This window comes from Phyllostomus hastatus, unplaced genomic scaffold, assembly GCF_019186645.2.
Source record: "Phyllostomus hastatus isolate PE091 unplaced genomic scaffold, TTU_PhHast_1.1 phas_scaffold_78, whole genome shotgun sequence".
Taxonomy (NCBI): Eukaryota; Metazoa; Chordata; class Mammalia; order Chiroptera; family Phyllostomidae; genus Phyllostomus; species Phyllostomus hastatus.
In genome coordinates this window covers 98,743,881-98,768,076 of record NW_025334041.1, presented here as the reverse complement: position 1 = coordinate 98,768,076, position 24,196 = coordinate 98,743,881, and the positions used below count along the sequence as shown (strand labels likewise).

Genomic DNA, 24,196 nt, shown 5'->3' with positions numbered 1-24,196 from the left:
AGCTGAAGCAGGAAGGCCCTAAGAGTGATCTTCTCCTATTATCTCATATCCTTTCCAAACTGATTTGTACAGATTTGTAAACATAAGCAAAAAGAAAGTCCTATTAAGAAAGTTGTCAAAAAAAAAAAACAAAAAACAAAGTTGTCCACCATAGGTTTATAAAGAAATGTTATGGGGGTGTTGTTTGTTTCAGCCCCCAAATTAAGAAAGAGCTTTCTTCTTTAATCCTTAAGGTTTAATCCTCAGACTGTTCTCATTAAAAATGTGGGAAAGGTTTAATATTGGTTCCTTAATGTAGGGATTCATAGCATCAAGATATTTAAAGTTCCACTGGATTGCAAACTTCATGAGACTCAGACCCTGTAGGGTCAACCCTGTGTCCATCATGGCCACCACCACGTGCCCAACACTGCATCTTAGACAGAATACCTAGCAAACAAATATTTCTTAAATGAGTAGATGAATGGGTGAACTTACTTGGCTTGCTTCTCTTAATACTGAAATAAATTAATCTGTCCTTAAAATGGTCTACAAAGCCACTCTTTGTCAATGGCCTTTGCCTTCATTTTGTTAGCATCTTTAGGTGGTCTTCTCTTTGTGGGGAATTGTGTGACCCCATGTGGGATCCGGCGGTGTCCCAACTGGCCATGGGGCTGCTCTTGGTTAAATGAGTTTTTTAATCTTCATCCCATCTGTCTGTTAGAAATTAAAAGGATTATTTGGTTTAAATCTAGCTAACCTGAGGCCAAAAGTACTGAAAAGAAAATTCTGTGTTATTGTAACCATCACACCTATTTTTGCATACAAAGCTTCTTTGTCGGCAGAGTTACAATGAAACGAAGAACATTCTCATAGTTGGCAAGGTTTAAAAAAATGGGACAGATTTAAATAACTTCCCTGAATTGAAACAAACCACCATCTATAGGTAATATCAGTTGTTGTTGTTGTTCCCTAAACATCTGTGCTGTGTTTAGGGACAGAAATCTGCTGGGGAAAACCGCTCCCAATTTCAAAAACAAGATGCTTTATTTAATCAGTAAATTCACATTTCAAATTTTCCTGAGGCAAAATGAGGAAGCAGACCATGCTCCCAGCAGCGTGAAATCCACAAATGAACAGCCCAGCTCTCCTGGCCCTTTCCTGGGCTGGGCAGGCCTGACAGAGGTCCTTTGTTGCTGTTGATCAATAGCTGCTTTGTGAGCTTGTATCGTTTGAGTTGCTAAGAACTGACAATCTTGCTAGCATAGCAGGTGCTACCAAATTTACCAGACAGATCTGTCAAGACCGCAACATCCTATCTTGCTGCTTGGTCCAGCAAATGGGAATCTCTGATTCTGCCTTTCAGTCCCATTTGCGCTGACAGAGTGGCTTTAAATAGCCTACGAGTTGGCACAGAGACCTGCAGTTGCATGTGTTGTGTGTAAGCGAAGCTCCAACCTCAGTCCCCAAAGCAAACAGGGCAAGGAGAGTCCCTGCTCCTCTGGAGTGTTTCTCTCTCGGCCAAATTCTCCTTCTTCCCTTCGCTCCTTGGTTCAGTGAGAGTTCCACGCCCCGCTGCTCCGAGCAGGTAGAAGAGAGCTAGTTTCCTGTCCTAAGGAACTGAAGCTATAATATCTATTAAACCATAAAATGCTGAAATTCATCATTTTTAAGGCCTGCTGTTTAGCTCTGCAGCTCCACTGAAAGCTGAATAGTTGATTCTTTTAAAGAGAATTTAATGCTACCATCATAAATGATTTTTTATTCAAATCTCTTGATTTTCTGTAGTGTTGAAGCAAAGTAATGATATCTATATAACAGATAATTAACCCTGCCAAACTATCCCCTAACGAAGGGGATAGTTTGTTTGCTTTTTATCACAAAGGATGTGCCAGGCCATAAAAATCCAGAGGAAAATGCTTTAAAATGTTGTCTAAAAAAGATTACTGCACCTAGGAAACCCTAGTCCTGCAGTGTAATCAGTAGACTCACACCCACTCACGGAGATGGCATCACCCACGGTAAGCGCTGTTCTGTTCTGTGGAAAGGGAATGTCTCTTAGGAGACAGTGGCAGAGTTGGGTCTGATTGTTTTAATCCAGCCTCCAAAAATCTCTCAGATTTCCACTTGGAGGGAATGGAGGCTACGGGGTCATTCTCTCTGCCTCTTTCTGCTGTTGTGTGGTCATGATGTGGTAACTGAGGAGGTATTTGCAGAAGCATTTCAAAGGTGCTTGATTTGTGCCCCTTGAAATGATGTAGGTGAGCTATAAGTTGTGGATCTCTTTCACAGATGTGTTTATTTTTTAAATTATTATTATTTTAAATATTTCATTTATTTATTTTTAGAGAGAGGGGAAGGGAGGGAGAATGAGAGGGAGAGAAACATCAATATGTGGTTGCCTCTCACATGCCCCCCACTGGGGACCTGGCCTGCAACCCAGGCATGTGACCTGACTGGGAATTGAACTGGCAACCCTTTGGTTTGCAGCCCATGCTCAATCCACTGAGCTACACCAGCCAGGGCTGCAGGTGTGTTTAGAGTATATCGGCATGCTTTTTAACCAGATCCACCCACTCCTTTGAAGTTCATGTCATGCTCTGCCATCTCCTGCCTCTCCCTTCCTGTCATTTATTAACTTCCTGCCTCTGAGTTCAGCTAATAGCCAACTGGTCAACCTCAGCTCCCTCCATGTCCTGAGTTACATTCTTACCCATAGTGCCTCTCTCCCTCAGTGACATCTCCTTTCTCCTTTAGATTTCTCATTCTCAGTACACCCAATCTTCATCCTCGTTATGACATCCAGTACCTAGACACTTCCATTTTTCTCTAGGTTCATCAGCTCCCTCCTGGCCTCACTTTTTTTTTTTGTCTACCTAAACGTCACTTTTACAGTTGTCTAAGAGTGTAAGACTCTTCACCCCTACATTTCGCCTACAACCCACCCCCTCACTCTTCAGACTAGAAAGTGACATTGGCGCACAGTGCCCTCACCTGAGTCGGTGTTGCCAGAGGCACTTCAGCCCTCTTCGCTGCTCGTTCATTTTCATTCTCATCTTTGGTTGGTTCCCTTTGCCATCCTCTCAGCAGTCAGACACATTTTTGCCTCCTTCTCAACCTTCTGCCCAAACCCCTTCCATTTCTGGCTTTTCTAACCTTCTTCACGGAGAAAACAGAAGCCATTGGGTGTGAACTGCACCTTGGTCCTTGTTTTCTCTCCCCCATCTTGCTTCCCATCCTCCACCCCACATAAACCATTCACCTCCTTTCTTCTCTTTTTCAGGGGAAGTGAGTCCCTCCTCCTCTTCAAGTCTGGCCCCTCGGCTGATGCTGGGATGGGACCTCGGCCTCCCATCGTCTCTGCTCCCTCATCATCTCTCCTATGTCACTCTCCTTAGCTAGATCCGTGTCCTCAGGCCAGAATCACGTTCTATCTTTCCCATTCCCCCCAGCTCTGTTCAAGGAAAACAACAAACCCTTTGACTTATTTTGTACACTTGGATGTATGTCCCACCTTCACCTTTCTGCCCTTTTCCCTTCTTATCCAGGCCTTAGAGAGTCTCTCCTTCACTCTTAGCCCATTCCATCTGTCTTCCATCCATGTCATTCTGTTGACATGGGGACGTCCTAATCCCCAAATCCAGTCCACTCTCCTCTTTGTCTTATTAAAGGAAGGACTGTTTTCTCCTGAGGTAGTGTTCTCCAGTTGAAATAATAGTACAAGCTGTGGATGTGCTTTTTTGAGTAGCCACATTAAAAAAAGTTAAAAGAGATGGTGAAATTAATTTTAATGATATACTTTACTTAATCCAATATCTAATAAGTTATTTCAACAGGTAATCAATATTATTAGTGAGTTGTTTTATATTATTTTTAAAATTATTTTTACTAGGACTTCAAAATCTGGAGCGCACTTTCCCATTGTAGCACCTCTTCATTAGACTGGCCACAGTTCAAGTGCTCAGTGGCTACCTGACTGGACAGTGAAGTTACAGACACTCTTCTCCACTTGCCTCTGGAAGCAATGTCTCCTTGCCTCCTCCTGCCTCTCCAGCATTCCTTCTCAGTGTCCCATCTCTACCTCCTCTCCCAGGCCCTCACCTGCTATTGATCCTCAGGACCTCACCTCCCACCAGCCTCTCTTTGTACCCTGTACCCTCTCCCTGATTAATCTCATCTATTTCACCCGCTGGGGGGTGATTCCCAGGGTGCTAAATCTAAGTCCCACCTCTCAGTTAAACTCCCAACTGGTACAGCCAACCCACAGATGTCCAGAATTTGACACACCAAACTTGAACCCCCCACTTTTCCTCATAGATCTTCTCCTGTCTCAGTGGTGCCACCATCCACTGAGATGCCCAGCAGAAAACTGGTATTGTCCGGTTGAATTGTCCTTCCTCCTTTATCTGCTAAAGCTAACCAGTTACCAAGTCCTCAAAGTTGGCTTCACCAATATTCTTTAAATATGCACTTGTTTCCTTCTCCACACCCTCAGCATCTGTCAGATTTTCACCATCCCTCCCGTAGACTATTGTAGTGGCCTCTTCAATAGTCTGTCTACCTTACTTGTAGTTCCTTCTGTTCCATCCTTGATGCCCTCAATTTTTCACCTGAATAAATTGATATTCACCTACAGGGGCCATGTCTGGGACTATATCCCTATTTTTAAAAATATTAGTTTTCTTCAAGAAAGGGGAAGGGAGGGAGAAAGAGGGAGAGAAACATCAATCACTTGCCTCTTGCATACTCCCAACCGGGGCCTGGCCCCCAACGGAGGCATGTGCTCTGACTGGAAATCGAACCAGTGACCTTTAGGTTTACAGGTCACTGCTCAGCCTGCTGAGCCCCACCAGCCAGAGCTATATACCCATTTTTTAAGGGCTGTGTTATAGGCTTAGGTCAAGAGCATTTTTAAGATGGCAGGCTCTCAGGTCACCCGTAGTTCTCCTGCCCGACTCCCTTCCACTGCACTTCACCACTGAGCAGCTGTGTAGATGGTTCTGGAAGACACAGGAATGCATTAAACAGAATTCATTTTATTTGTTTTGATGATAGTCTCCGTGGCTTTGGACACTTTTCCTAAACCTGCATGTACCCTAGAGCACTGGTCTCTCTCTCTCTCCCTCCCCACAGATATCTCTGAAAATCTGGTTACAACACACCCCTTCCCACTCCCCCAGAAAAATGCACGTGTGCAAACATGATTCGGCGTGAGTATCGGGTTCACTGAGTCCCTGAGGCCCACCCAGGGGGTGATAGACCTTGTTTGAGGACAGCTCTGAAACAGTCTCCAGATCATCTACTGGTTTCTGCCCAAAACCAGATCAAGAGTAGCTTGGTTTCCTAAGACATTTTGAAAACTCTCAGAGCATTTCATAGCACATTTTGGAATATAGCTACAATTTCCTCCAAAGGCACTTTGAACACGATCTGACTAACAACACTAAACACATTTCCAAACTTGCTTTACTTGGCTAAATGTAGCCCAGTTTCTTCACACCAACACCTCTTTTTATGGAAGCTGCTTGGAACTGCTTTGTTTCTCACTGGGTTTCTGAGGCTGCCGCCCGTCAGCCGTCACGCTGACACTGGTTTCCACGTCATCCTCGGTCATTTCAGAAGCCCCCTCTAAGACCCTTGGCGCTGAAGGCTCTGCTGCACAACTTGGGTCATCGTGCGGTCTGCCAGCCCTGCACCCCAAGGAGGGGGCACACCTAGGCTCTGGCCACCCTTGGGGGCCTTCGGCCGGGTGAGGGTGTGTGTCGGGGAGCACTGCACACCTCTCCAAATGAGTCTCAGCTTTCTCCTCAGCAGCCTGGCTGCTGGGCAATGAGCTTGCAGCAGGGATTGACCTTCGCTGCCCGTGGAATGTGCCGTTTCCACAGGGCACAGGAGTGCAGAAGGCAGTGACTGCACCCACAGGTGTGGGGCGGGTCTTCAGCAGCCCACACCCTCTGCACTGGGCAGGAACAGGGCTGCCTCCTTACTTAACACCCAGTCACGTGCTTGAGTTCACAGCCTCTCCTTGGGGTTCCTGGCCCCACACTCTCTTCCTTGGCAAAGCTTCTCTCCTGCTCTCTCCAAATTCAAGCCTGTGCATCTTCCTCTCTCCTGATTATCCAACTTGTTTGCTCTCTTGCCAGGCTCCCTCCTTAAATTTCATGCCCAATGGAAGCTCTCTGCGCCTTTGTTTGTCCTCAAAGCCCCACTTACTCCCAGGAGGCCCCTTTGTGTCTCTATTCCTTCCACCTCCAACCCCCAGCCCCTCACCGTCCAGCTCTTAACCTTTCTGAGTCTCTCTTGCAACTCCCAACGGGGCTCGCTGCCTTCCCCGCTCTCCCAGCCTGCGTGCCAGCTGGAAACAACCAGCTGTAAAGAGTTTATTGGACTGAAAAGGGAGTGAATGGTCTCATGCACTCTCCTCTTTCCCACCTCAGCCAAGCTTTTCAGAGTCACATTTCCAGTGAACTCTGAATCTGGAAGGATTAAATCCACTAAATCTGGAAGGATTTAGATCCGCTGAAAAATGCTAAACCTCCAGCGTTTGACCGTGTTTGAAATTTTTGGCAGCCCCTCCCGTGTCTGATGTTACGAGCACTGTTTATAGATGCCTGGAAAGAAGCCTTTAATGCTTGTATTGTGTTTTAACTTGCTTTCCTTTGGAGGCAGGGAATTGTCAAGTAAGTATTCACAGCACTCTGCAAAAGCCCAAGTGTTCGATGAGCATCCGGTACTAAGCGTTCATGCAGAATCCACCACAGCCGCGAAGGGCCTGTCCCTAAAACCCGCTGAGTTTGCCACTGTGCAGGTTTCTTCCCTTTGCGCCTCTCATCTTCAGTTTGGGAGCAATACAGCTGTGAACGTATGCTTGTGAAATAGGAAAGAAACATTCTGACACTGCTTTACTTTTCAGTTTTTAACTGAAAAACAAGGTGAAAAAAGCATCAGATTGCCTCTGCGTGTATATATATACAGTGCCGTGTATATATTAATACACAGTGTTTGTGCCTGTATGCATACTCTATCTACACTGTATAATATGTGGCGTATTATACAACCTGTGTGTACCCCGAAAACAAGCCCTGCGTTCAGTCCCAACGTTTGCCAGTGAGTGAGCCAGGCTGCGGTCCTAGTGTCTCCTCGCTCCTGTCTCAGACCTTGGCTTGCTTTTGTCATACACCGAAACATTCTTGGTGAAAGAAGAAACCCACGGATTTCATTTGAAAGTCCCACTAAAACAGAAGAAAGAGCGGATGTCCTGGGAATCGATAATTAATGTGAAGGAAGTGTCTCATTGCGAGAACTGGCACGGCCCCCGCTTCCCGGCTTTGCTAATTTGGCAGCGATGATGTCAGCCGGGGGTGTCATTTTGCAGAGCTGTGCTCCCTACCCATTCTTCGGTGCTGATTATAATACCATTTGGTCCAGTGATCACTTATGATTACATAACTTGTTTTGATTGAAGAGTTTCTGAGAAAATACAGATAGCTTGTTTAACCCCAGCACAAAAATGCAAGCTGTTCCAGCAGGCCAGCTGCCCTCCCGAGAAACACTGGAAATTATTAGGCTAAATTATGAGCTGAACTTGATTAAAAAACAAAGCACCCATTGTGCATAAGTCCCAGCGACATTCAGGAGGATGTGATTGTTTTTCTGACAACAAGTTTGTCCCCAGCACGCTCTAAAATAAGCAGAGTCCCCAGGCGCATTTGCAAAGTCACGGAGAGTGTGTGGGAAGCATTGACAAGGCTTCCTTTTTTCTCCCCATTCTGTAGGCGCATTAGTGCAGAGTTTGCCCAGAGATGCCAGGGTATGAGCTTTCTGAATTTGTAGACTGGTGCACTCTTTCATTTCTGTTTTAGTTCCTTGCTGGCATGCTCGGGAAGCATGGTTTGTGCCACACAGGAATGTCTGTTCTCTTGGAAAATGCTTGTGCATGAATGAGGTGCTTGCTCACGTGGCTCTAAACTGTACTAAGTTTCTCACTTGGCTTTGTTTGCTGCTTACAAGGGGATCAAGGTAATCCTTTCTCTTCGTCTAGCTGGAGAGCAGTAACTAATGGATTTGGAATGTGTGGTGGGGGCTGGTTCAGGTCTCCCCTACCTGTCCCTGGTTTCCTAAACTCCAACAAGTTGATTTAAGGGAACCCCTGGTTATCCAAAATTGTCTGACTCATATAAGAATCCATGAGGGCTTACCCATTACAAACTCTCCTAATTCAGTATAAAGGCCCAGATCTCCAAAACTGAGAATGGAAAAGCAAGCTCTGCTATGAGGGTAGCAGGTGAACATAGACCATAACCCTGAGGTGTGGGGCAGAGTGGGAGTTCTGTTACCGGCCCTTTTGTGTAGTGGGAGTGACCTGAGTACAGGGCAGTCAGGCCCTTCCCAAGCCTGGCTTGGAAGTCCCACTTCACGGCATGCCGTGATTCTTTCACTGCCCAATTCAGAGCAAGTTTGACACATCCCTGATTGCAAAATGCTGGTGAGTTCAGGAAGCACAGCCTCTACCTTCTCATGCTTAAGCTCCTCTTTGGTCGTAAAGTCAGCCCTCTGGTTCAGCTGTCCTTCCTGGCTCCCAAGAGAGAGGGACCAACCCTGGGCCACCACAGTTTAGGTGTGGGGAAGCCGCCTCAGCGCCCGTGAATCAAGGCCTCGTCGTGCAGGACCCTTCACGTCAGAAGCCACTTTTCAGAAGAGGGGGTGGAGGCAGGCAAGGGGGGCAGCACAGAGCAAACCCAGGAGGAGGGTCCTCTGAGTGGGGGAGAGGGGAGCCTGGCCTCGCTGTCTTTTGTTCAACAGTTTCTCTGGCCACTCTCTGTTCCAGGCCACCTGTGAGCAGAGCTGTTCCCCAGCCTGAGAAACTCCAGAAGAACAATATCACCAAAAAAAAGAAACTGGTTGAGGTAAGGAAGTCAGATATGTTGCTTTTAATCTGGAGTCAGTGTTGTAAGACCTGGCGGGCATCACCATCTGCCTGTCCCACCGAGGCCTTCAAGTGGACCTGGTGGATCTGGTGGCTCCCGTCCCCCCTCCCTTCTGCATGGCGTTGTGTCCCCATCCCGGTGACCGGAATCGTGCCCACTGGGTCCTGTCAGTACTAACACTAAATGTCGCATGTCCTTCAGCCCTGGCTCCTTTTTCCTAAACCCGGAACCAGTCGGGGACGGGGAGGGAGAGGTGGGGAGACTATGAGCCTATTCGCTGTCTCTGCTGTTTGAGCACTTACCCTGTGCCAGGTACTAGGCTGCAAACTTCCTGTGGAGTATTTTATACATGCCTCACATCTATGAAGTAGGTACTTCTATTGTTTCCATTTTGCAAATGAGGACACTAGTTCAAGGACGTTCAGTGACTTGTTAGGCCCCCTGCCCAAGATGGCCACGGCAGCAAGTGGTGAGGGATGTGAACTCGGTTGTTGAGACTTGAGGGTCCTGCTGTCGGTGAACCTGCTGTTTTCTGGGAGAGGTCTCCAGACTGTTCTTCCTGCTCGGACCCCTCCCTGCTGCCTTCAGAGTCAGCTCTTTAAAATAGAGTTATTCATGCTTCACCCCGCCATCGAGACCCAAGGAATTCCTGCGTTGCTGACTGGGGATCAGATGAGTGGTTCCAGAACTTTGCCCAGGAGCTCCCTTTAAGCTCCTCTCTTGTGATTCTTCACCATAACTCAGATCTCCAACCCAAACCAACTCCTTAGTGGTCCCTGGAGCTGCCCTGGGCTTGCTGGCTCCTGATGAGAACTTCTCAAGCTCCATTCTACTCGGAAGCTCCTCTTTCTGCCCCACACCCTGATCCTTCCGAGTCCTTTTTGGCATCTTCTCTGTTCCTGATGCTCTTCACCCTACACCCTCCTGCATGCCCGCCCCACCCCCAGCCCTGTCACATACTCTGTTGCCTTTCTTTCTCACTCATTGGTCTCCCCTACTAGACTGTGACCCCACTGAGGCCTTTACTGGGAAAGGGGGGTTCACTGGGGGCGCTTATCACAGAGCACAGCACAGGTCAGGAAATGCAGCTGAGCTTCAGGAAAGATAAGATCTCAGAGCTGAAAAGCCATTATAAGCCAAGACGGTACCTTTTTCTGCCCCACAGGATCTTGTGTGTATCTGATGCAGTCTGGTAACTACTTTGGTGGACTACGAGTCCTACCCAGTGCCTGAGTTCACATCTCCTCAGTTAATGAAACAGCAAAGCCTACCAGTGTCCCCAGTCCTAAATTCCTGGGGGAAACCATCTGACTGGCCCAGCTTGAGTCCGTTGTCCATGAAGCCTGGGGGTCAGATTATTACACACACAGTTTCTGAAGAACACCTGGAAGTGAGGGGTGGGGGTGCGGGGAGACCGAGGGCTAGGCAGACACTGAGTACATTGAAAGGAGGAGGGTTTTCCAGGTGAGAGTTATTTTAAAAAGTTAAATTATAAAGATAGGAAAGCTGAGATATGGGAGCTAAACAGACAAGTCAGCCTGACCAAGGGGTGCAGGGGATTTGTGTAGGGGCCAGTTGTGCCAACCTGAGGAGTGCCGGCTTTTCCCAGGGGCAGTGAGAGTCAGCAAATGCTGTCGAGTAAGGAGTGGTGTGGTGCGTTAGGAGAATTAATCTAGTGTTCGCGGTTGTTGAGCACTGGAGAAAGAAAGGGCCAGAATCAGGGAACCTGGAGAAAGGGATCCCTCATCTTGGGTCCCGCCCACCAGCACAGTGCCTGGCGCAGAAGTACTGCCAACCACACATGTGCGTCAGATAGAATCAGGGGCCCATCTGATCTGAATCAGCTGCTGCTCTTTGTCTTGGAAGACAAGCCAGGAAGAAGAGAAAGACTGTAAACCCAGAACAGTATATAGTTGTTGAAAAAAATGCAAATGGTGTAGACACTCAGTAGGGCAAGCACCCAGCAGCAGAATGAGCGTGGCATTTGCCTCCACATTCTGCCCCGCCAGGCCCCACTGCATCTGTGGGAATCAGAGCAGATCTCCAAGCCACCATTCAGCTCACCTAAGGGTGCCTGCCAAGGCGCAGACGCGAGACTCCTTGGCAACCTTTATACAGAGAGCATGAAACCCGTAGACTTTGGCTCTCCAGAGGGGCAGCGAAGCAAATCCAGTGTGTTTAGAAAACTCACTGTGATTCTGTGCGTTAGCCTGCCCCCCTCGCATTCCAGGCAGCGTAAAAGAACAAAAGGGCTGCACTTGACCCTCAGCTAGTCAAGAAGTAAAGCGTTTTCAGTGAGCGGTTGGCTGTTTCACGGGCCACGCAGTTCCCGTGGGATGTGTGGCTCTTCCTGCAGTGCGGGCTCGCTCCTCTCAGGCCGCTGTCGTTTCTGTGTGGGCACGCAGGAGCTGGCTCTCGACCACGTGTTTGGCTACCGAGGGTTTGACTGTCGCAACAACCTGCACTACCTGAACGACGGTGCAGACATCATCTTCCACACCGCAGCCGCCGGCGTCGTGCAGAACCTCTCTACAGGTGACTGGGCCGGGAGAAGGCACCGCCTAAACATGGGCTCTCCTTCAGCCGTCGTGTGCACTTCCTTCTAGATGCCCCAAAGCTTAAGCTTTCTCTTCCCTTGAAAGCCATTCCTCCCCTTTCCAGACTGGTATCACTTAGTCCTAGAAAGTGCTCAGGCCCAGTATTGGAGAGTCCAAGGGGTCAAGGTCAGAGAGGTGTCGATGTTTCCACCCACTGCCAGGAGACTGATTGGGTGGGGAGGAGGCGGAAGGAGGGTGTGGGGAACAGAGAAATTCCTTGCAAACAGTAACAAAGAACAAGACATAGGGGAACCTGTCTCATTCATTTTTAACAGTGACCAAATTTTTAGCAGCTCAGATTTCCAAGTTTTACTTGTGTTGACTATTTTGCTAGATTTACATGAGGATGAGAACACAAACAAAAAAACAAATTTCCCAAAAATGTCCCTTCACTCTACGCTGACTCTCAAAAGAGTTTAAAATGCTACACAGCTCAAATGAAAAGAAGCATTCAGAAATTTAACAGACACCCATATCTTTATCATCAGATTTAAATGTTAATATTTTGCCTTATTTGCTTCATATCTTAAAGCAGATGTTTTTTTTTCTTTTCCAATAGTCATTTCCTTCCCAATTTGTCTAGTTGCTCATGCATAGGTTTTTAGATAGTGAAACCATTGGGCGCACAGTGACTTGTCTTTTGGAGGAGGAGGGCCTTGACATTTTCTACGTAATACTCTCACTTCAACAGCAGTGTGCTATTTCCTCGTTCGTCAGCACCATCCTTCACCTCTTCGTGAGTTCACAGTGGCCCCTTTGACAGTCGGCAAACCCATTTGCCACGATAGATGATCAAGTATTTCTTAGTTTTCCTTCCACTTCCTGTGATGTCAAGTTGGGGCTTTTGGGGGTGAACCACCACCTGTGCGTGCCACTCGGGCACCCAAGTGGGTTGGCACTTTGACAAACAAAGATACTTAAAAGGGATTCTCTAAGTATAGATGCTCTTTGACTTATGATGAGGGTACGTCCTGACAAACTCATTGTAAATTAAAAATATCATAAGCTAAAAATTCATTTAATACCCCTAACCTTCTGAACATTGTAGCTTAGCCTAGCCTACCTTAAACATGCTCAGAAAGCTCATGTCTGGCCTCCCTACAGCTGGGCAGGATCAGCTAACACAGCATATACACTGCAGAGCGTCTGCTGTTTACCCTCCTGACCACGGGCCAGCCAGGGAGCTAGGGCTCACTGTGCTGTGCTGCCGCTGCCCAGCATCATCGGAGATTTGTACTGCGCGTCGCTTGCTAGCCTGGGAAACAAAGTTTAAAATTCAAAGTATGGTGTCTACTGAATGCATACCAGTAAGCATTACTTGTTCAGGAAGCATTACCTCCAGGCCCCTGCTCAGAGGTAGACATGGAGAAGCTGTCAGTCCCAGGCTGAGGGGAGGATGTACAAAACAACCTCCTGTCTCCCCAAGAATGATCCTGAAGTGAGAATTTGGGGTGTAAGCTGTCATTCTACAGGGCGCTTCCAAAGACTCCACACAAAGCCTTGGGGTTGCCCCGAGATCTTCAGGCTCCCCCACTCACCCTCCACGTCTGTCTCCCAGGGAGCCAGAGTTTCTACTTGGAGCACACGGACGACATCCTCTGCCTCACGGTGAACCAGCACCCCAAGTACAGAAACGTGGTGGCCACCAGCCAGATAGGTAGGAGCGCCTTGCTGCAGCCGTGGCTCTCCCCGCTGAGCAGGAGCGTTGACTTAGCAGTTACGGGGGAGGGAGGGGCGGGCCACCGACATCCACACTTTCTCATTGACGTTGCTGTTTGTGTGACTTTTTGAGCCCAGAAGGTGTCTGTGTTGCTTGAGTTGACACATCGAGTGATTGATTCTGAGGACCCATAGAGTCAGGCCATAGCCTCGTATTCCAAATAAGTAGATGCCCCCATCACTCTGGGCTTGTGAGAATAATTTTTCAGACCCCAGGTATCAAGTGAAGAGCCCCGTGTCTGAAGCCTGGCGGTTGTGCTCAGCCTGGTAGACTGCGGTGTGTGCGCCACGGTCTTCTGTATCCTAGGCAACTGTCAGTGACAAATGTGACCTGATTCACATTTGTGAAAAGTGTTGTTGGTTTTTTTCACTTGGCCATTTCAAAGGCAGTTTTTACAAACATATCTTCCTGCTTGTTTTCATTGACCCCATGTCCATTTTTTAAATTTCATTTGGAACTTTCTGATGCTGGTGTTGAGTGCTTCACTATTCGAAACATGACTTAATTTAGCTGTTGTTTTCCCTTGACGCTTCCTCATTGCCATTGCCCACCTAATGCAGGTGATGTTGCGGAGACCCCAGGTAAGGCTGTTCCATCGTGAGTAGTTTGAATCTGCACAGCAAAATCATGTCGATGTGTCATGTTTGCTGATTGTATCCGGCTGAAGCGCGGATACAAACCATTGACCTCATCAGTCTCCTTTGTGTAACCACCTCCACAAGTGAACTTGTTGGGCGTATGTGCCCTTAGTCTCTGTCTCTGTCTCTAAAAGCACAGCATGTGTTTTCTATGGCCTTTCACCTCTGGCCAGGTCAGGCTGTAGGTCCCTTAGGCCCAGTGACCGTAAGGCCCCCGAACGCTTGACTCGTAGATGAACACAGCATTGCCGTGGCTCCACCGTTCCCCAGCCTGAACTCTTTGTCACACCTCCACATTCAGGAACAACACCTTCCATCCACGTCTGGGACGCCATGACCAAGCACACCCTCTCCATGCTGCGGTGCTTCCACTCGAAGGGGGTGAATTACGTCAACTTCAGTGCAACGGGAAAGCTGCTGGTGTCAGTGGGCGTGGACCCTGAGCACACCATCACCGTCTGGCGCTGGCAGGAAGGTAAGCGAAGCTGGACCTCTGTCCGTCTGGGAGGCTTGCTTGCGGCATGGGCTGGACTCCAACCTAGATCTGCCTCCTGCAAAGCCCACTGAGGCACTGCTGTGGGATCAGCAGATATCAAGGCTCTAGGGGTCCTAGGGAAGCTGCTCACTGGACGCCACTGCATCCCTGGACCCCTCGGTCAGGAGGGGGTCACCCATGGCAGGCCTGTGCTGGCCAGTGAAGGGTCTTTGGGCACAAAGTGCCCCAACGCCGACAGCCTTCTTCCTCCAGCAGGAAGCAGAGCAACCTCTTCCATTTCTGTCCTGACTGCCCTCTGACCCAGACTTCCTTCTCCTCAGCGCTCCCTCTGGCAACGCCTGGGTTCTGCTGCAGCCTTGCACCTTGGTTGTCTTATTACAGGAACTGGGGACAGGGTTTCACCCCCTCAGTCTCAGAAGCATATTGGTTTCTTTACATTTTAACTTTTTAGAAATGGGGATTCATTTTATAATCAAGGTTTACATTTAATTTATCAAGTTTTCCTTCTTTCTTCCCCTTCCCTGACACACACAAGCACACACACGCACAGATACAAAGACCCTATTAAATTTCTGGGGCTGCTATTAAATTTATGGTCATCTTAGACTCAAAGATGTACGATCTTCCAAGCGTATGCTCAGGCTGGCAAAAGCAGATCCAATTAGTTAGGATATTAATGAGGTCTGCCTCCAGCCGGGCAGCCCGTATCTGGGGCACGCTAAGCCTGGCACGCACAGAGGTGGCACATCTCCAACCCAGGGCTTCTAGAATCCCATTATCTCAGCCTCTTCCCCTGGGAGGGTTTGTGAGAGGGAGCCGTGAAGAGCTGAGCACAGTGGGTGGAGAGCCCCAGTCCCTCTTGAGCCCCCACATGAGAAAAACAGGTTGGGGACCGGCAGATTTGTATGATGAGGCTCACTCGTCATAGTCCATCCACTTCTCATTTTCTTAATATTGTGTACAGATGGCCCCATAACCTGCATATTGGGGATGCAGGTTCTTTCCTCAGAATGTCGCGGCTAGCTGATTAAGTAAACTCATCCCCAGATGAGAAACCGAGCTTCTTAAACCATAGCCTTGTAGTGTCACTGAGTTGCAAGGATTGGATAAGTCTTCCTGCCCAGACAGCATGCATCCCATGGAGAAATTCCTCCAATCGCACTTCAGATGGGCTGACTTCCATTCTCGGCTGGGACACTCTCCAGGATGTGGCCCTTGTCGTTTCACAAGGCACCCCACCCTGTCTTGGAAAGCTCGTATAAAGCCCTTTCTTCTTTGAGGTCACAATTACCTCATAATGCCTTTCTTCTGCAGTACCACTGACTCTACTCTCTGCGGTTGCCAAGGAGAAGTCTATTCTGGCTTCCTTGGAAGAAAGGCACATCGGCCCGATGCACAGTCCTGACTTCTGCAGCTCAGGCTCTCCCCGCTCACTCCCCTCGCCTGTCCCTCTGGGCAGCACCCGCTCTGGCCTGGCCCTGGCCTGGCACAGATTGCTGCTCACTTGGGGACCCTTCTGACCTCCTGAGGGAGCACTGGGGGAGCCAGGTCTATTAAACAAGCTCCCAGGAGAAAGAGAAGCCTTCTCTTTGCTGGCGCTCTCCCACAGTCTTTGTCGGAACGAGCGCTTTGTCAGAACAGCCCAGAAGGGTTCTGAGCCAGTGACGGGGTTTAGTGGCCTCTCCCTAGCCACCAGCTCTCCTGAGCTGATTGTCCTGCTTACAAATAAATAAGGTGTGTTTTCAGGGACGTTTATGTACATTTTTAGGTAAGAATATACAAAATAAAATGGAGTAAGAAAATGAGCTTATTATAGAAACTGCATGTTGTCAGGTCCTAGATACTTGTCTGGAATTTGTCCTGAGCAACCGAGAGGCCAGTACGCTGCACAGAGGGAGACAGGCATCTCACAGGGAGAAGTGCTCAAGGGCTTGCAAAGGAAAAACAAACAGCGGCTCAGGAGACGGGTGCATCTTACTGTTTTATTTTGCATTTCCCCTAGGACTTCTGAGATTGATCCTCTTTCCATCAGTTTAATGACAGCTTGTATATTGCTGCTTCTGTAGTTCAGCTGTTCAAATCCTTTTTCTGCTGGAGGTGGGAGGGTTGTTTGTCTTATGATCTGTAGTTCTTTACTGAATCTTAATGTTAATTCTTTGTCTCATATAAGTTTTGCAAATGTTTTCTCCCACTCTTTTAACTTCATTTATGGTGTCCTTGGGGACCATGAGCCCAAGGTAGTCAGGATCTGTTACAGGAAGTCAAACATTCCATCCACAGAGAGAGTTACTGCTGGTGGTGAGAGGCAACCAGTGGCCTCCCCAGCCTCCGTGTCCCTGGGGGGCGGTTCCAGTAGGGAGTACCTGCAGGCTGGCTGTGGTCTACCCGTCCCGCTCTGCTGGAGAGCCATTCATTATAAAGACAGGTGAATGTGAGTGATGAGAAAGAGGGGAAGAAGAGTTATATGTGAGTGAATAATGGAGAAAAGATATGAAACTAGAACTAAAACATTAAGAGAGTTAAACTACTAGTATCTTTTCTTTATTTTTCTTTAAAATAAAAATAAAAAATCAAGGGCTAATGAGACAAAAATAGGCGAGGTTTAAAATAAGGGCTAAAAGACTGGAAGCCAAGAGATTTAAAAAGGAGCCGAGAGCACGGTCGTCATCTCAGTTCTCACTCACAGGACGCCCACTGCGTCGGGCGCCGCCGTCTGCACGGCCTCGCCTCTGTCAGTTCCTCTCGTCCTCTCCACACTTTCAAAAACAGGAACGATGATGAGCCTCAGTGTACAGATGAGGAAACTGAGGCACAGAGAGGTTAAACAGCTTGTGCAAAGCTGTGCTACAAATAAATGGCGGAATTGGGATTTGATTGAGACAAAGGTTCAGTAAAACTCAGGAGAAAAAAGAACTCAAGAGACAAGTAAAAACTGTAACTGAGCTGAGGAAAAAACTAGTAATTAAATGTAAAAGGTAAGGAATTTAAACCTCAAAACCATAAAAGAAAAGGGGGTTTGAGAACCTTTATTTAAGAAGAAAGTAAACACAGAGAATGAGTCCCCAGTGACATGGGGGGCGTTCATCATCCCGTGTGGGTGGGTCTTGTGTGACGTGGGGGGTGGGGATGCCCTTGGTCATTTTGCCCTTTTCTCTAATCTGGAAGCTTTCTTCTCCCAGGCTCTCCTTTCCTGTTGTGTCCACCGGTGCCTAGGTGCAGCTTGAGGGGTGGGGTGCAGTGGAGTCGGATTGTGTTGGCAGCACCTGCAGTCCTGGAAATTTTCCCGGACACAGACCCTCTTTCCCACCTCGGCAGCAGCCTGGGGGAGCAGGGTGCTGTCACAGGAGAGAACTCCGGAGCGTGCCCTGGGCTTGCTGGGATGGAGCTGTGTGCCTGGCCCCAGGGGCTCCCGAGGGCCACCTCACTGGACTCTGTCATCCACACAGGTGCCAAGGTTGCCAGCCGAGGGGGTCACCTGGAGCGCATATTTGTGGTGGAATTTCGCCCTGATTCAGACACACAGTTTGTGTCTGTTGGAGTCAAACATATGAAATTCTGGACCCTGGCGGGCAGTGCCCTCCTTTACAAGAAAGGGGTCATCGGGTCCATGGAGGCTGCCAAGATGCAGACGATGCTGTCCGTGGCCTTCGGTGCTGTGAGTGCCAGCAGAGGCTTCCTGAGAGGGGGTCCGGAGCCCCTGGGCGCTGGGGGAGGCGGGTGGTGGGGGGATGGCTGAGAAGCTGCAAACAAGAAAGCCATTTTCACATTGTCAGCTTTATTGGCTGTTTTGCAATCACTGTTCCCAAAATGTTAGAAAAGGTAGTTCCCACTCAGGGCAGAAGGTTCACTATGCTGGAGGCCAGCTGACTTGGAAGGCCTGAGTGAGCCACAGAGGTGGGGATCATTCCCACTGTGACATAGCTTCCCTCTTCTCTTCCGCCCTGTGTGCCACAAATTCCCCCCAACCGACATCTGCAAATGGGCTGCAGGGGCCCTCAGCCAACTGGCAAGATCCCCCAGGGACATTTTGGAACACAGTCCACTCTTCATGGCCCTCCAGCTGTGAGGTGCCCACCTCCTAGATGAGCCCCAGGAAGTGTCCCTCAGATGTCCCTGAGATGGAGTCCCTCCCCTCCCATCCAGCCCCCTGGGGCTCGATCTCAGAATGGAAGTTCGCTTGAGACAGAGCTCTGTTCAGTGGGGTAGTGAAAAGCCACAAAGTAATTCAACAGACTGAATTTCAAAACCAGGTGATCTATCATATACCGTTTGTGGCTCTTTGCAAATTCTTTCGCCTTTGCTTAGCACAGGTCAGCATGAGTGCACATTTCCACTTCTCCAGTGCGGGGTCCTCAACAGGGGAGCGAGTGTCTGGGAAGGTGTCCCTTTGTTTACAGAACAACCTCACTTTCACGGGTGCCATCAACGGGGACGTCTATGTGTGGAAGGACCACTTCCTCATCCGGCTGGTGGCCAAGGCCCACACGGGCCCCGTCTTCACCATGTACACGACCCTGCGGGACGGACTCATCGTGACCGGAGGGAAGGAGCGGCCGTAAGTGCAGCTCCTCTGGAAACAAGTGTCTTTCTGTTTTGTTTGGGGTGAAACTGACAGAAACATTTACAACTTGGAGAACATGCAGATTTTCATGATCTTTTTCTGCACCAGGGAGATCAGTCTGCCATTTCTCCTAGAGGACCCTAAGGTAAAGCCTTCAGAAGTAGGAGTCAGAGGAGAGAGGGCATTTGATGGCAGTTCAGAAACCGGAGTGGTACCGTGAACAGACATGAGCGACTCTGCTGTTCGTGAAGCATTGCCCCCCACAGCTCTGTGGGGGAAGAGGCGAGGGAGAAGTGAGAGCAGGATAGAGAAGTTCCCCTGGGGATGGGGAAGTTGTGAAAACGAAGCAGAGAAACAGGAGAAACATTTCTCTTTGTGTTGGACCTAATAAAAAACTTGATTTTCTAGATTACAATTCTCTTTCCTTCCATGTAATGGTATTTCAAGGCATTCTAGGACATCTGCAAGTTCAAGGGGTTGTGACGGCACATTGGCAGGCTCTTTGAAAGGGGCCAGCCTGGAGGGTCAGTCCTGCTGGGCCCTGGCGCCTGGGACCTCAGTGAGATGACAGGGAGAGAGGGCAGTGGAGGCCGTGGGGGTCTGAGGACGAGGGCTGGCATGCCACGTTCCTCTTGATCTGTTCCAGGACCAAAGAGGGAGGTGCCGTGAAGCTGTGGGACCAGGAGATGAAGCGCTGCCGGGCCTTCCAGCTGGAGACGGGGCAGCTGGTGGAGTGCGTGCGCTCCGTGTGCCGCGGCAAAGTGAGTGCGGCCGTCTGCCCTCGGCCAGGCCGGGCGGGGGAGGGGTCCCCGTGGGACTTAGTCCAGACCCTCCCAAGTGTCAACCTAAAGTCAAAAAGTTGCAATGAAAAGCAACCAATGTTTATTTGGGATCAAAGAAATTGCAATTTGGGGAGCACTCATTGAGGCAAAACCCAAATAGTGTCCTGATTACAGGGCAAAAGCAAGGTGTTTTATGAGAAAAGAGAAGGAATAATTACATGAAAAGAAGAAAGAATTCCTACTGGTGAGCTACTCTTGGCTATTCATGATTCGTAACTGATTCTGTCATCAGGTTGCAAGTCCAGAATCACGTCCTTGTGGTGAGAATATTCACTTTCCTGCTGGCTTTACAAGCAATTGTTTATAAAACAATGTTGGTTTTATTTAGTTTAGTCCAAAGGTCTTGCCCAAGCAAAGTGCAACCAAAGAACAGGACAAGCAAGGTCGTTGCTCTGGCATGGCAGCTCCAACTCCACTGTGAAATGGCTCCATTGATGCCATTTTCCACGCCAGCTAGGCACTTCCCTGTGCTGGGGTCCTGAGCCCTTAACACAAGGCTCCTGGGAGTGATGTGTACTGTGCTGGGGAGGTAGCGTAGCAGAGTCAGGCAGACCTGGGTGCAAGCAGTGACTTGCTCAGCAGAACTGCGCCTGTGACTTGTGTGCTACTAAAACCTTCTGTGTCCAGCCTACGGTTATTATGAGGATCGCATGCATTATACATGCACAGCACCTTTCGTCATGCCTGGCACACAGCCACGTTCAGAGGGAAGCTCCTGTTATTACAGATAATATTATTACTGGCACAGAGATATTAAATAACTTCCCCATGCTCAAAGTTATACAGTCAGTGAGGGGGAGAGTAAGGGCCACCAAAATGATTGAGAGTCACTGGTTTTCAAGGCGTACCTTGGCTGAATATCAGAAACAACTGTGGACTCTTTTTAGAAAATGTGGCTGCCCAGGCTCCCACCCACAGCTGGCAGATCAGAATCTACAGGACATGTTCTCTGTTTTTCCCTTCTCTTCTTTTTTTAACCTCTCCCCGGCCCAGGAGATTCTAATGCACTTGAAAACAAATCCCTATTTAATAATATAAGCGCCTTGCATTTACATTTTTTAATTGATATGAGTCAAAGAATTGCTTTCTAGATGGTCTCCATAAGAAAAAGGCAAACTTTGTAGTCCACACAAGTTGCAACTGGGGGTTTTGTGATAAAAGAGGTAACTGTCAATCATCTGGAAGGGGAGTTAGGTATGTGCGATGTGGAGGCAGGACTGGCCCCGGGGCCTGGAAGGCATCCCGAGACAGACTTTTGTTCAGTATCAGGAAGGACTCAGGAGGAGTGTGAGCTGTCCCAGAGCAGAAACTGGCTGCCCTGCTCGGTCGTGAGCCTGCAGTCCCTGGAATGTTCTAGCAGGGACTGGTGATGGAGAATTCAGTGCAAAGCTCTCACCCAGGGTGGCCGATGGAGCAGAGGCGAAGTGAGAAAGTGGAAGGAGGCTGCTCCAGGAAAAGCGGCTCAGTGGTTAAAGACAAAGCACCTCTCTGCTCTTCCTGTTGTAACACCAGGGCCAGTGAGGACACGTTCCCAGGCTGTTCTAATAGTGCTTTGTTTTAAATTATTTTAGACTGTGGCAAAACATAGGTAACGTAGAATTTACCATTTTAATCATATTTAAGTACAATTTCATGGCGTCACGCACAGTCACCTTCTTGTGTCCCCGTCACCTCACAGAACTTGTTTCATGGTGCAGAACCCAAACGCTACCCATGAAACAGTGAGTCCGCCTGCCCGCCAGCCGAGGCAGCCACCACCCTGCCAGGCCCATGCGCCTGACTACACCAGGCAGTTCACGTGGGTGGGATGACACAGTGCTTGTCCTTTGTCTAACAGTATTTTGATTGAAACAGGGAAAAATTTTAGTGGGGACCAAAGATGGAGAAATAATTGAAGTTGGTGAAAAAAATGCCGCTTCCAACATCCTGATTGATGGACACATGGAAGGAGAGATCTGGGGTCTGGCCACACACCCCACCAAGGACATCTTTATCTCTGCCAGCAACGACGGCACAGCCCGCATCTGGGACCTGGCCGACAAGGTGAGCGGCCCTCTCTGCCAGGCTCCTGGGCCCACGTGTGGGCCTCACAGAGCAGTGAGGAGAGATCAGGTTGGGCGACGATGCATGGGGGGAGCTGAACAAGAGATCAGCACAGGTCAGTAATTAAGTTAGCCTAAGGAAAGAAGAAGCATTTACACACCCCCAGTCTATCTGTCTACAAATATTTATAGCTGGAATACTGTATGTGAGAATGATTATTCAATCGTCAAAAAAAAACCCCAAAAAACCCAAAACCTAAAGAGAGAGAAATCATCTTCTCTGTACAGGAAGACTAAAAATGATTTAAAATGTCAGATGTCCCCAAATGGAACATAGCAATCAAAATCCCAACAAAGCTTCTCGTAGAATTTGGAAAAGCAATTTAAAATATCAAAAAATAACTTTAAAAACTCATCTGGAGTAAAAATCTAAAATAGCAAGGACCATTCTAGGGGAAAGAAAAAGATTATTTCCAAACCTTGTCTAATATTAAAACAAGTACTTAAGTTCCTAAGAATTAAGATACTCGGTTTCATCCCCGAATGACTAGTAAATGTTTGAGTCCCGTTTTCAGTGCACATCAGAGAACGGAGAGGCAACAGCCTGAGTGTGGTTATTACACTCACGCCAGTTCCCACCGACGGTGGTGGTGGTTGTTCCCGGCGGCTGTCCTTCCCTGAATCCCTACCACACGCCAGATGCGTCGTGTACGCTCGTGTTAATGCTTTCGGCAGCCTGGCAAGGCCAATATTACTATGGCTTGTTTCTCAAATGGGAAGGTGAGGAAGTATTTCATAACTTACCCAGACACATGCAGCGAGAGCCAGGATTTGATCTAACAGTTGCTGAAACGCAAACTCTTTCACCTGCACAATAAATAATAGATCAGCAACCTATGGCTGGAGGGTCGAGGTGGGCCTGCTGCCTATTGCAAGAGACCATATGGACGCCAAAGCCTAAAATATGTACTTCCAAACCATTTACCGAAGACTTTGAACTCCTGCCCTAAAACATGTAGTCTCTCAAGCTGCTCTAATTAAAACCTACTGCCCCCTGCTACTCAGAGATAGTAGCTAGAAGCCAGCACTTTTGGAGGCCAACCGCGTGGCTGCTCTGGCCTGGGGGCAGGAGTTCCCCTGGAGACCGGCCGAGGTAGCCAGGGCTCAGGTGGTACTATTTTGTATCAACGTAGAAGCTGCTCAACAAGGTGAACCTGGGCCATGCAGCCAGGTGTGCGGCCTACAGCCCTGACGGGGAGATGGTAGCCATCGGCATGAAGAATGGAGAGTTTGTCATCTTGCTGGTGAACAGCCTGAAAGTTTGGGGGAAGAAACGAGATCGGAAATCTGCTCTCCAAGATATCAGGTACACAGCAGGTGGTCCAGGCAGGAGAAGAGAGGTGGGCGTTCCCCTTCCTGGGGGTTCCCATTTCAGAAGGGCCACAGCTGGGACGAGAAACTCAGTTGTAAGAAGGCCCCTTTCAGTGAGCCAACTAAGAAAGGAGACCCTCTCACACATCAATTCTCAGACACGCCTATACAGGTTTCCACAGCAGTGTGGCGAAAAGTTCTTGTAAAATGCCCTTCTACAAAAGGCTGTGTACATGTGTTTTCTCACTTCCTTGGGATTTGATCCAGAGAAATTGTCGAGTCCCGTAGAATGTAGGAGAAGCTAACCACATGGGAGTTAGAAGTGAGGTCTCACGGCCTCTGAGCCTGGGCGGCCCGTCCCTGAGCCACCCTCGGGCCTGGCCAGCCCTCCAGTGACCGTGCTCTTGGGTTGCTTTCTCTAGAATCAGCCCGGACAGCAGACTCTTAGCCGTTGGTTCTTCCGAGCATGCAGTTGACTTCTATGACCTCACTCAGGGCACGAGCCTGAATCGCATCGGCTACTGCAAAGACATCCCCAGCTTTGTCATTCAGATGGATTTTTCTGCGGATGGCAGATACATTCAGGTATGCGTCAGCTTCACCGGTATCTGGGGCAACCAGTAATAGTAATAATAACAATGGTTCGTATTAATCGAGTGCTTCCTTGTGTTCCCACCAGGATGCTAATTTACTCTGCACAGGAACCCCTTTGGGTACTCTTGCCTTTCCTGTTTTATAAATGAAGAAACAGAGGCTTACCGAATTTCAGCAGGTTGAAGAAATAGAATCTAAACTAGTAGAGTTTTTCTCCAGTAAGAGAAGCAGGAAACACAAGCCCTAACTGTCCGTAATTCTGCTCTCACCTCGCCTCCAAAGCTTCCCACTTCCTAGTTCTCAGGGGCTGCACCTGTAAACCAGTGTCACTTCGCACACTCATTCGTGTTCATCCCAAACCCTCCTTGGTTGGCCCCTCCACACCAGGGACCTGGACTCCAGCTAGTGCGCCTGGAGGGAGAGCTCTGC

The 24,196-nt window shown here is 48.7% G+C and overlaps 1 protein-coding gene across 1 annotated transcript in view; it reads left to right on the top strand.

The window, feature by feature from the left end:
- Positions 1-24,196, top strand: part of EML6 (EMAP like 6) — a 96,628-nt gene that overhangs the window by 66,061 nt on the left and 6,371 nt on the right. Inside the window, exons 20-29 of the mRNA XM_045827295.1 lie at positions 8,807-8,885; positions 11,312-11,441; positions 13,062-13,160; positions 14,163-14,336; positions 17,804-18,012; positions 18,755-18,912; positions 19,565-19,679; positions 21,615-21,803; positions 22,996-23,168; positions 23,596-23,758. Of these exons, the coding sequence (XP_045683251.1) occupies positions 8,807-8,885; positions 11,312-11,441; positions 13,062-13,160; positions 14,163-14,336; positions 17,804-18,012; positions 18,755-18,912; positions 19,565-19,679; positions 21,615-21,803; positions 22,996-23,168; positions 23,596-23,758 (1,489 nt within the window). The remainder of the gene's footprint in view (positions 1-8,806; positions 8,886-11,311; positions 11,442-13,061; positions 13,161-14,162; positions 14,337-17,803; positions 18,013-18,754; positions 18,913-19,564; positions 19,680-21,614; positions 21,804-22,995; positions 23,169-23,595; positions 23,759-24,196) is intronic.